Here is a 13200-nt window from a genome sequence, read left to right on the forward strand (position 1 = left end):
GAGGTGCAATGCAGTCTTGGAGACAGGAAACACAACGAATTTAAAGAAAGGGGCAGGGCTCTCTGTGCTTCAGAAAGGAAAATGATATGGGTGGCAAGGGGCATGGCTTGTGGCAAGGGGCGGGGATTTGTGGCGGGGCTTCACTAGTGGGACTCATGTTTTTCTCCTGTGGCAGGTGGAAAAACCCACCTGACCATCCCTAGCTCTGTGGCTTTGATAGTCGGCTACACATCAGAGCTACTAGGGAAGGATGAGCACAACAGGAAAGAGGTTATCACCTGGGTGGCACAGCCTTTCCCAGCCTTGGGTCCCAGATGTCACTGGACTACAAGTCCCCTCATCCCTGACCATTGGCAATGCTGGCAGGGGATGAAGGATGAAGACTGGCTGAATGTATAGGTGTGAAGGGATTTGTGACACTTGTGTGAACACACTGCATACCACGCCAACTAATCATCACCAAACCTTTTATTGGCATCATCCATAGCAAATCAAGAAAGAATTACCGCCTTCCAAGTGACACAAAACATTTGTCAAATGAAAGAGGCAAAGCAGTCTAACGTTACATCTCTAGGTCTCCAGGGCGATCAGATGTCTGCAAAGAGTTTTGATGACAAAAAACCAGATAAAGATATTTAGTCACTAACTTGGTGAGCTCCTGATTATTCCCCAATAATAGAAATGTATGACCTCTAACGCTGGTTTACATTTGGGGATGCAGAGTAGATCTAGGAATTGCTGCACACTAACTAATGTAGCTGATGGAAGAGAATGACATTTTTCCAATAGCAGAAGACGGCAGGTCAACATGGTGGGAAAATGCAGTCACCCCACAATGCAATCACCCCACATGTATGAAAAGCATGGCTTTGAGAAAAGACAGCTAGGCCACAGGCAGCAAAACAGTAACAACTAGACAGTGACTGTATGACAAAACTCTTGAAAGGCCCCATTTGCATACGATGTGATGGATATCTCAAAATAGCCTGAACTACACTACCAATTTCCAATTAAAGATTATTTTGCTTACATCAATCTTTCACAGCCACTAATGAGCATTGCCAAGTATAAAGAAAATTTCCAGCTGCTACGGAGCAGAAGGTCAGGCCATTGCAGAGAAGTGAATTTTGCCTTGCCTCTGAGCGGATGGGAACTCTTTTGTCCCTCAGACTATGACCCAGACATACTCCACCTCCTCATTTGTAGATTCTTAAAACATGAGAATTTTTGGACAAATGGTCATAGAAAAACATTTCAAGCAGTGACTTCCGGCCCATCCCTAAAGTCTGAGGCTTTTGAGAAAGGATATTGACTGCCCCCTGCATGCTCCAAATCACCTCTAAAATGTTTTGGAATTTTATTCCTCTTTTCCACTAAATATGTCAAAGGAGAAATTGAAAGGTGGTTGTATAGCTAATGCACGGTTATATTGTAGAACCTACAGCACCGGTGCTCTTTTTTTTCCACCACGCAACATGATAAACTTAAGACCATGCAAGGAAAGGATGGGTAATAGTACAGGGCTTTTCTCCCGGGTCTTCTCCTTTTCCACCAAAGAGCAGCACTGGAGCTCAATTGTCACCATGAAAGCTTGAGTACTAAGCCTAAGGTACTCACATCAAGGATATGAAACCACCTAAAAGTAATTGGCTCTATGTTCTTTCTTTCCCTGTCTTGGAACCGTAAAACATTCAAAGTGCAGTTACATTGATGTGAGTAAATTCTACCTAAATTCCACAACCAGCTTAGGTACCTGCCAGAGAAGACCATTAGGCTGGCCAGCACTTGTATTAGGGCTTTCTATAAGTTGGCCTCGCAAACATAGAACTCAATTCCTTCTGAGATTAGGTAAGCCCTTATGTCCTCTGAGCAGACCTATGGTTTTCAATGGTTAACATAGCCTAGAGTTATAAAGTGGGGCAGCTACACTGTGTTCTGGCTGAGTTTTATTGTTTACCTCTGTGCTAGCTTTTAGGCTTCAGTATTATTATGAATTATTATGAATTTTTATCATTTCATTATTATGAAATGGATATTTTAAAAGGTTTTTATGTCGTACTTGGATTTTTAGGTGAACTGTTTTGTGAAGCATGTTCTCAAAGAGTACATTATAAATCTTTTAAAGAAGCAAAGGAACCTCTTCCAATTTGAGTTGGTTCACACATACACACCCACGTCCATTACTCTTCTCCAAATGTGTGTGAAGTGCCTCCATTAAAACACATTGTCTTTGAGTTGACATCAGGTGATAGCATTTATTTATAAATCTACCTGTACTATATGAGGAACTGTATGTGAATAAATGTAAACAGGTCCCTCATGTAAAAAGGCATAGAAGAAAAGCGGAGGAAATGTGAAATGGAAAGTGCTGGAAAATAATTACAGTAAATGCACACTAAACAATAACTGAAATTAAAATACTTACTGTGACTGGTTATGACGGCTAATTCGTACTCACATATGAACCATTCAGACTACACACTGACACTTTACACAGAAGCAAGCAACATTATCTAGGTTTTTTAGGTTGTTTTCTATAGAGGTAACGCTTTGCTTTGCGAAGGCAAACCGCGCACCAGACGTGCAACAGTATGTCAAGGAGCATTACGCCTGCTTCCCCTGACCTTTTGTCCTTTCACAATTTGGTTGCTAGACATATTGCTTCGCTGGAGCATGGCGGAAAACAGAGACATAATCAAGTACCAGGAGGAACATTTGAGGGAAGCACCTGCTGACGCGTGTATTTGCTAACGCTGGAAATGTGTGTAGATGGAAATACGTTAAGTTCAGGGTGGTTTCACTACTGTTTCCAATTGTTGACTTGTTGCTAATTGTTGCTAATAAAAGGAGCCTCTGCAGGGCTAGCTGGCAGCTTGCTGGGAGCATGCTTGCCAGCTTGCTTCTGCACAGCTCACCTGCATTACCAACTCCTGTCTCATGCCTGTTAGGTTTCTGTTATGCCACTGTGCAGTTCATGGAGTCACAAGACTCTGTTGACATTCCAGACTGTTGGAAGTCTCACGGGAGACTTCAGTTTTCTTTTTAACCCATTATATATTGATGACTAAATTACAATAGAATAAGCTCTCTCATCTGGAGGTAGCTTGGTCCTTTATATCATCTTGCCCAGTGGTAAGGAAGATTTTGTCACACTAATGTGTAGGGGAAATGGAGATATGTGTGGTCTTTTCCTAGTTTCCTGCATAGACCGTGTTGAGGCCAATGTAAGTCTATGAATATAGAACACCCATTTATGAGCCACTGATTATCTGAAAGTTTCAACAGGAAAGAATAAGGTTGTAGTATAGCATATCTGACACACATTGGCAGATAGTCACAGATTTGATTATTATTTTTGACTGATTTTTCTTTTACCACCCTTCATCCAAAATAGCCATGGAGTGGTTTTAAAAAACTGAGCCGGAAGAGGATAGAAATGGGGCCAATAATCTCTTAAGGGAAGGAAAGCATTGCATTATGATATTGACTGAGGAATTAACATAATAGGCACAATCAGGCAAAATTCCCTATTACAAATAAGTTTAAGTCAAAGCTTTAAATTCAGTAGCTACTGCTGCAGCAATACTGACTTTATTCCTTGAAATGCCAACTCTGGGACAAACTCTTATGTTACTGTCCTTTCCACCAAGAGCAGCTTCCGGGGGCTACACAGAACAGACAAAGATCTCACCATCATCTGTTGAATGTGAAACATTTCAGCTCCGGTAGCCGAGAGACGATTTGGAAACGAAATGTCGACGAAAGAGCCAGGCAGTGTGCTTGGGCCAGCATTGTAGACCTTCAAACAAACAAACATACAAACCTGTGACACACTTTTATTAATTTTAACTAGCATAGAAACCCCACCAGGAACCAGCATAGGCTTCCCAATAATCAAATACAACTGGAGCATGAACTTCACCTACAACATAAAATCGCAGCAATCATAAAGGCATAAAAACCACACCATTGTGTTGAATGGGGAGGGGCTTTCACAAGGCAAATTCATGAATCTATACAAGCTCGATCTAAATTTGAGGCTGCATGGATGAACCTGCCCAGAAAGCAGAGATTTCTCTCCAGTTGGTAGTGCCTTGATATTTACATGTTACACCAAAAAGTGCTTTAAATCTGAACCATGGTTCAGTTCTAAAACTTGTTTTCCACAACCTAGGCCCAGCCCTAAAACATGTAGAGTAAGAATAGGAAAGAGTATCCAAGTATGAACATGCAAGCTGCCTTTACATCACCACTTGGCTCCATGAGCTTCCCCAAACTAGGGGAAAGGCCTTACAGAAAGGACTGTGCGCCACAACTTTGCGTTTAAAAAATGATCATCAGGGTTATCGGTGGGGCTGGAGTCTGTCTCTATAGAAAACTGGACCTAATCGTTAATCCAGCTCTGCGTACTTATATATAGATGCAACAGTCAAAACATTTACATTCTGAAAAATAAACAAATCTCAATGAGACACGGTCCTCTCTTGTTTAAGATTCAGTCTCTGAATATGCGGCGCTCTATGTCGCTGTTCAGAATCCAGCTAACTCTAAATCTCCAAACATCTAGACCATTCTCCAAACATTGTTTGTGCTTTGAGGAATGCATGAATGATAAAGAGAAGTGGTGCAGAATGCCAAACCCTTACAATGTCCCAGAGGCACTTAAAAGGGGAGGAAAGGATCCAGCTACAATAAGGCCTAACTGCTGCATGAAATGCAAGAATAATGGAACAGAAAACAAATGAACTGGGAACTCTACTGCAATGAGACATGAGCGTAATAAGAAACGAAAAGGGGTATTTGAATCTTCACAACAAAGGAGATGAAAGCCCCCCCCCCACTATTTTTTTAAAAAAGAAACTTTTAAAGAAAAGTTTTCTCTAAGCAAATTGTATTACTTTTATCAGTCTATGGTGTTTTTTTTAAGAGTTGTAATGTATTGGAACAACACGTTCAATGATAATATCCAGCCTTAGGCTGCTTTCAATCTGCTTTCATTGTTTTTCAGTGCTCTGTAGTGTTGGTTAATTTTGTTTATTAATAAAAATAATTCAAGAGAGTTAGAAACTCTTGAGCATATAGAATGGTAAAATTTACCTAAGTTTTTTATAGTTTACCATTTTACTGCAGAAAATTTCATAGCCTTTTAATAAAAACTGTCAGTATTCATGTGAAATATCATACTCTTTGTCTGTGAGAGGAAGGCCAGTGTGTGTAATAGATGCATATGGAGTTAAGGCATAAATTAGATCAAGGATTATTTCTACCCAATCTCCATTACAGTGGTAACTCGGGTTACATACGCTTCAGGTTACATACGCTTCAGATTACAAACTCCGCTAACCCAGAAATAGTACCTTGCATTAAGAACTTTGCTTCAGGATGAGAACAGAAATCGTGCTCCGGCAGTGCGGCAGCAGCAGGAGGCCCCATTAGCTAAAGTGGTGCTTCAGGTTAAGAACAGTTTCAGGTTAAGAACGGACCTCCGGAACGAATTAAGTACTTAACCCGAGGTACCACTGTACAACCATTTTGAGAGGATTCTCGTGAAAGGCCACAAAAGCTTTAATTTTTTTTCAGGAAGCACTGCTCTCTCTCTCTGCATAGGCTTTGCTTGCTCTCCAAACATCACACAGTGACCCCGTTCACATGTAACACTAAGCCAAAGCATGGTTTAGTGCAAACGCATGAATGTGTTGCCTTGAAGGGAGGTAAATGCAGGCACTTGGTTCATCCCAGGCCCTTTCAGCTCAGCACAGCACAGCAGCTAAACCAAGGTTTGGCTTTGCATGTTGTCCAAACCTGCAATTGTAGTTGAGCTGTCTCCTTCTTAAGCAAAGGTTTGCTCTTGGCTAAAGTTTGTGGTCAAGGATGGCACACTAAGCCAAACCTTTAGCTTAGCTGCCCTGCAAAGCTAAAAGGACCAAGGAGGAGCAAAGTAGATACAAATTCCTCTCTGAAAGCTGGCATGTTTGTGCAGTCCCAGGGAGCCATTGTTTGGCTCAATATGTCATGCAAAGCAGGCTATACTCTACATCAACTTTCTTCCCACCTGGTGCTTTCCAGATGTTTAGGACTACAACTCCCATCAGCCTTAGCCGGCACAGCTGAAAGTTAGTAGCAGAAAGCTTGGAAGAAAAGTGAATAGCTGTAGAGTTAAGTTGCTTTTCCAGAAAGATTCCCCACCCAAAATTATTCTGGCAAAGCCCTAAATTAGAGGTTCTGCTCCTAAAAAAAATATAAAATAAATTATCAAGCAGTTAAAGCATTTCATTTATGTGGCATTTGTTCTCTTTTTGGTTCCATATAGGATGATAACATGGACAAAGATGTAAACCAGGCATAGGCAAACTCGGCCTTCCAGATGTTTTGTTGACTACAACTCCCATCATCCCTAGCTAACAGGACCAGTGGTCAGGGATGATGGGAATCGTAGTCTCAAAACATCTAGAGGGCCGAATTTGCCTGATGTAAACTCTAGAACCATAGTGCCTAAGTTAGCAACATGGTTCAAAGGATATTTAATGTCCTGGAATCCAAAGGAGAACACACTTTTTTCCATTCTTTCCCAGCAAACAACTGAATAGCAGCTAGTAAGGAATTAACTGGTGTGAACTAGTAACTTCCAATACTGGGAAGGCATGTGTTACTCATTTTTTTAAAAAAAAACATTGTGTTTAAGAGGAAAGGGTAAAAATAGGCATGCATGAAATATTACTAGTTGCAAGTTCCCGTCATTGTGCCATTTGTCACTCTGCAGTTCCAGCTAGTGACTAAAAAGACTTTATCACACTGCAAGGACCCAAGATTAGTTTGGATGGGAAATGAAGGGCAAAGAGGGACTCGCTCAGGCAAACTTTGGGATCTGGGAAATGTTCTTCGTAATCAGGATAATCATAATCCAACCAAAGTTATGTTCTTTTTAAAATCCTCTGGGGATACTTAGTCACATGCTCAGATCTCTCCCTCTGAAAACAGTGGAACCGGGCAGAGGGCCTTCTCAGTAGTGGCACCTGCCCTGTGGAACGCCCTCCCATCAGATGTCAAGGAAATAAACAACTATCTGACTTTTAGAAGACATCTGAAGGCAGCCCTGTTTAGGGAAGTTTTTAATGTTTGATGTTTTATCTTGTTTTTAATATTCTGTTTGGAGCCGTTTGGGACGCGGGTGGCGCTGTGAGTTAAACCACAGAGCCTAGGACTTGCCGATCAGAAGGTTGGCGGTTTGAATCCCCACGACGGGGTGAGCTCCCGTTGCTCAGTCCCTGCTCCTGCCCACCTAGCAGTTCGAAAGCACGTCAAAGTGCAAGTAGATAAATAGGTACCGCTCCGGCGGGAAGGTAAATGGCGTTTCCGTATGCTGCTCGGGTTCACCAGAAGTGGCTTAGTCATGCTGGCCACATGACCTGGAAGCTGTACGCCAGCTCCCTCAGCCAATAAAGAGAGATGAGCGCTGCAACCCCAGAGTCGGCCACGACTGGACCTAATGGTCAGGGGTCCCTTCACCCTTTACCTTTACCTTTGGAGCTGCCCAGAGTGGCTGGGGAAGCCCAGCCAGATGGGCAGGGTATAAATAATACGTTGTTGTTGTTGTTGTTGTTGTTAAATTATTATTACTATGAAATTTAACAATACTCAACTTGCGCTGGATTGTGCCCTAAACAGGAAGGAACTTTCAGAGCAACCCAAAACCCAAATCTACCATCCTAGAAGAGGTTTGGATGAGGAGGAAGAATCTCTTCCTCCACCCTGCCTTGGATTCACTGGTCTCCACTGGCGAGGATCTCTGTCAGTGAGCAGTGCCCCTAGGCTGCCCACCGCTGAACAAATGATTGATCCAGAGGGTACGGCAGCACCACAGAAAATCCATAGGTTTCTCTAATGATTAGCCAGAAGATAGGATTCTAAATCTTTTAGAGCTTAGCAGCTTTCTCCATAAAGCAAGGAAGGCTTTGCATGCTGAACTGCTGATAGGAAAACCAGTCACAATGAAAAGCCCATACAAATACAAACATACCTTGTGCTTAATTCTTACCTGAAGTGTGAAGTTTAGCTCCTGAAAATGACACTCCAGATCTTCCAGCTGAGTAAATTGAGATGCTGGCACAGACTCCCCATAAACAAAAGAACCGGGAGAGACCACTCTGAATGAGAGAAAGAGGAGGTCATATTTGAGTCCCCCAAAATGGCCCATTTTGTATTTCTCTTGCACAAATAGCCTCCCCTTCTAAATAGCCATTTTAAATTATCTATTTCTCTTTTGAGTGCCTACAAAAAAAGGGAAAGCATAAACAGAATTCTGACTGTGAAATAAAACAGAAAGGCTCAGAGCAAGACCTCCTTGTGACCTGTACTATCCCAGAACATTTGACCCTAACCTTTGGTCTAGTGGGCCTGAACCAAAACATTTGATTTGACCTCAGAAATAATGTCTTTCTTCTTCTTTTAGGTGGTTTACAGTGCCATAATTAATGCCTAATGTTTCTGCACTGAGGAAGAGCAACGAAAATTGAAGCAAAATACACAGACGCACAATCCTATCATCATGTCCTGCTTTCAGAGTCTGGGAAGTTAGTACAGAGGAAAGAGGCATTCTGCCCCCAGCTTTACTTGTAAACAAGGAAAAGAATGTATTTTTTTTTCCCTCCCAGAAGAGATGCTTAAAATAATATAAGGATTTTTGTGCGCGTGCACATGCTCATTTGATGACCTGCTACTTACCCAGTGATGGATGAATCCACTTCATGCATCAGGGGAACAGACAGGATGAGAGAGTTGTCATGGAGGTTGTGTTCCAGGTTCCCACTGCGTCAAAAACACGAGAATCAAGCTAGCTGTGCAAATGATTTTTGAAATACACAACCGACCAAAGGAATGCCTTGAGTCTAGTTTTGATGTTCATGTATCTCAGTCGCTTCCAACTCTACAATTCTGTGATTCTATGAACCCTCCTGGATGAGATCTCCCACAGGACCCAGGAGATCTGGGTTCAAATTCTCACTCAGCCATGAAAATTTGCTGTCACTGTCTCTTAGCCTAACTGACATCAGAGGGTTGTTGTGGAGATAAAATGGAGAGGAGAAAATTCATGTGTATGTCACCTTGTGCTCTTTGGGGGAAAGGCAAGATATAAATGTAATTTTAAAATAAATAAAATATAAAGACTATCAAGGATAATGAAGGAGTCACAAGCTGAGGGTGAGTGGCTGTATATATGAATATGTAAATGTTCACTTAAAAAAACCAGAAACCTCCTTAAATCTACAAAGCAGATATGTAATAAAGAGTTTCATCCATTTATTTTACCTGACATGTCAGTTTCCTATGTGCAAGAACGGACTCCATGGGGGAGCGTTCAAAAATGCAGTTACCCTACCTGAAGTCTGAAGTGATACTGTTTTAAGCTTTGAATCACTTGATTCTTCTTAAGGTATAAACTGGTTCTAGTTCTGCTGTGTTAGAACCTAGAATATGGGGGAGCGTTCACTGTTCTGCAGCAGAAAACAGGAAGAAGGTCCTTGCTGGGCTTAAAAGAAATTATGGGGCTTAGAAATGTAGTTAACAGACAGAACCTCTGTAAAAGTATCCTATACGCCAGGGGTGGCCAACTCCCAAGAGACTGCGATCTACTACTTTCAGAATTAAAAAAAAGCTGGGGGGGGCATGGCAGGAGTCAGTTTTAATGACGCCAAGGAAAGGGAACCAGAGATCGACCATGATCTACCAAAACCTCGCGGAGATCGGATCTACCAGTAGATCATGATCAACCTATTGGACATCCCTGCTATACGCTAAAGGCAAATCCATTTTCTTACGGAGTCAAAATGGCGGCATTCCATGGAGGGAGGAATTGGGAGGCTTGGGGACACCTCAAGTCTTGCAAATGTTGAAACAATATTGCGGGGAGGGGGTTAAGGGGAAGAAACCAAAGAGACTGAACTCGCTTGGTGGTCATGGAACATAGGCTGACAGTCGAAAGGGGCTATTGGGAAACTGGGGGGGGGCATTCCACAGATATGGAATGCAATATCCTGAGATATTGCAATACCCCGAGAACATGGCTAGCTGACAAGTCCCCTGGCTAGGACTGCTCCATACAGCAGTGGCTTGTGCTTTTGAATAACTTCATACAATCCTATTTGTGCAGGGACAGACTAGCCACTTTTGCAAAGAAAATACACAATTTACACGCTATTATTTCTGTTTTTGAAAAATAAAATCCTGTGTCTCATCAGCAACACAGTCCAAAATGTCTGGAGGTCATGAGGTTGGAAAAGGCCTCTCTGGGATGCTGAGGTTGTGCAAGAGCTCCCATATTTACTCAGCGGCTTGCCACTGAATCCTCCGACTATGATCCTCTGTGTGGATAATAATAAAAAATAATACAATCTGAGGAATAAAGTTGCAAGTAGCCTTGACCGTCTGGTGTGTTGAGCTCACTCATGGCATTCATTGACAGCACGGATCTTGTTCCACACACCTGGTATTTCTGAAGAGTTACTTTCTTCCCCTCGAGATTCACAGAGCAACCAGTGGCTCTTTTCTCTCATCTCCCGCTGTTCTGTATGGGGGCTGTGTGTGTGTTTTAAGCAGAGGGTCAAGGGTTGTTATGTTAGATGCAAGCGTGGGATTGTGCCCTTTCATGCATCTAACATCACATCTAACATCATCAAAAAGCAGAAGCAGAAGCCTATGCTTTAGAAGTGGTGGGTTCTAAGAGCCAAAGTTCATGAAGCTGAGCTGTTTATTCCCGTGTGAGTTTAACTATTTCCTGCGGCTAATCGCAGATGGGCTTTGCTTCTTTGTGGCTTATAATTATGGGAAGTGTGCACTGTGCATTATAGTTTTCAGCACTCTCTTTATCAAATCCCTATACAGCCATTACGAGGGATCTATAGTCAGACTGAGAGCTGGCCTGAATGCTCTCCTAGCAGACATCAGGATATCCTCGGGGGCAGAAAAACATGCGGCTCAGCAGCCTCATGAGGACTTTCAAATCAGGATACGGGGAGGCCAAAAAGCCCCCTGTATATGGGCCATCAACATCAAATAAAAGCTGTCGGCTTGCTGGCTTGGATCCAATTGGATATTTCACTGGAGTGCCAGAAAATAAGTTGTGGGTTTTTTTGCAGTCGTGGCTGAAAAATCAAATTTAGTGGATGCAAGAATGGAATGAGTAAACCTATCCCAGCTTCAAGGTTCTCTGGATCTTGCCACGACATACAACAAAGATAAGTTGCACCATCTCAAAGTGGTCCCTAGCCAGGCAGGGTCACTGATTATTCATCATGCACAAATGTGGCTGTGTTGACTAATCTCCATACCTAGAGAGATTGGAAAGGATGCTTCTCGGTCAGTTTAGATTGGTGCTTGGAAAAGGAATAATGCCTTTTTTGTGCTGTATCTTAGGTCATTACAGAACAGGGAGAGGTTAAGCCAACACATCAAGTTATTCTTTATGAGCTATTATCAGGTTTAATGTCACAATCCCTTGGCACCACAAACGTGCAGATCTTTATAAATCATGTATGAAATCATGTTCTGTGTTTTCCCTCACTGGTCTAAGCAGAGAGTTTTAGTAATGAACGTGGTAAAGACAGGGATACCTCTCACCAGGAAATCAGCAAATGGCTGTGAGAAAACCTGTGCTTTGAACACAAAAAACCAAAATGCCATGTAAAACCACCACAAAAATTGCAGGGTTGCGAGTGGTGCACAACTCATACCCAGAATAAAAAAAGGATCCACAGAGGAGACAGACCAGGGATGCAACTTCCCGCAGCACCAGGAAAGCAAAATAAACGGCCCATTTTAAAAGCATTCAAGGCTACATTCAAGAAATGAGCAACGTGGGAATGGACTGTCTCAGTCACTTGAGACGCTAAATTATATTACATCACTGACCATTTATGTTCTTCCTTAAAAGGAGAGCAAAGATTCTTTGTTATACACTGGTTTTAATCCTTCCAGGACTCTTGCCTGCATCCTGAATGCTGTGCCTTTCTGAATATTCTTATCATCTACACACATACCAGTATTTAAATCTTGGCCTCTCTGCAAATAGCATGCTAAAACATTAACCATTGTGCATTTTTTAAAAAATGAAAGAAAAGGAAGGAATTTGTGCCAGCATTCAATAAATATTTTCCTCCAAATATGTCCATATCTAGCTAAGGATGAACAAGTCAGTCTGTTTCAGTCCCATGCCAGTTTTTTCTCTCTCTCCATAAAACCATCCCATCCTTTTCCTGCGTCTATCTGCCTGAAGATTAAAAGTGAAATATACTTTACCTCTGAGCAGTGACAAGGAATGAGAGAATGTCCTCTTCCCCAGACAAATGACTAGTATCAAAGATGACGCTGAACTCATACTAGGAAGGGTAAAGAAAACAGTGTTTAGCACTTTGTGGATCTTGTTCTGGATATGAACCATATTGGAATTAAATACATTTCTTCCGTGACATTGCTGCCATCTCTCTAAAATGCATACATTGAGCACCATTTGAAATGCCTAAAGCTTTCATAGGTAAAGAGCCATAGTTGTTTTTCTATACATAATCAACGTCACCTGCATGCATTACTCACATATGCAAGTACAGGCAGGAACTGATATCCAACATTGTAAGTATGGCCCCTCTCGGATCTGTACCAGAGCATGCCATCAAATGTGAGTAAACACATTGCTGTCCCATGACAGGAGCTCCCCTCCCAAGTTCAAGAAACTGGGAACAGCAAGGAACAGGAAATAACTAAAAACTGAAGAATTCAAAATAGATTTGGCAATTGGCTTCACTGGTTGTACACAGAAAATCTAGCTTTGAAACACCCAGCAGCACTGTTGGAATGAAAGGCTATAGGCCCACTAGCTAACTGAAAAAATATGACAAATAAAAACTCGGAATGAAAAAATAATACCACCATTTATTTTCATTGGCTCTGCGTTGCATAGCATGTATCTGAACATTACATACTTTGAATAGCAGGAGACAATACATGATAAAGCAGGGCAGCTAAGGACAGAAATGGTGGACTGCTCTCCTCCAAATGTCAGCCAAGGAAGCTTCATAGCATTATTTTCTGGCTGCTAAAAAGAACTCACATTAGAATTCCCAGTCAGCTTCTATTAGGGCTCTGTGGCTACGAACAGCCGCCACAGCCCGACCATTGAACTTGGTTTGGTGAGGAAAGACCAGGGGCACT

At 42.1% G+C, this 13200-nt stretch overlaps 1 protein-coding gene across 1 annotated transcript in view; it reads right to left on the reverse strand.

Moving 5' to 3' along the window:
• Window positions 1-13200, reverse strand: part of ITGA9 (integrin subunit alpha 9) — a 245911-nt gene that overhangs the window by 46135 nt on the left and 186576 nt on the right. Inside the window, exons 20-23 of the mRNA XM_083577706.1 lie at window positions 12292-12371; window positions 8722-8805; window positions 8036-8144; window positions 3692-3799 (exon numbers count right to left, since the gene is read on the reverse strand). Of these exons, the coding sequence (XP_083433832.1) occupies window positions 3692-3799; window positions 8036-8144; window positions 8722-8805; window positions 12292-12371 (381 nt within the window). The remainder of the gene's footprint in view (window positions 1-3691; window positions 3800-8035; window positions 8145-8721; window positions 8806-12291; window positions 12372-13200) is intronic.

Source organism: Podarcis filfolensis (genome assembly GCF_964270895.1).
Source record: "Podarcis filfolensis genome assembly, chromosome: 12".
NCBI lineage: Eukaryota > Metazoa > Chordata > Lepidosauria > Squamata > Lacertidae > Podarcis > Podarcis filfolensis.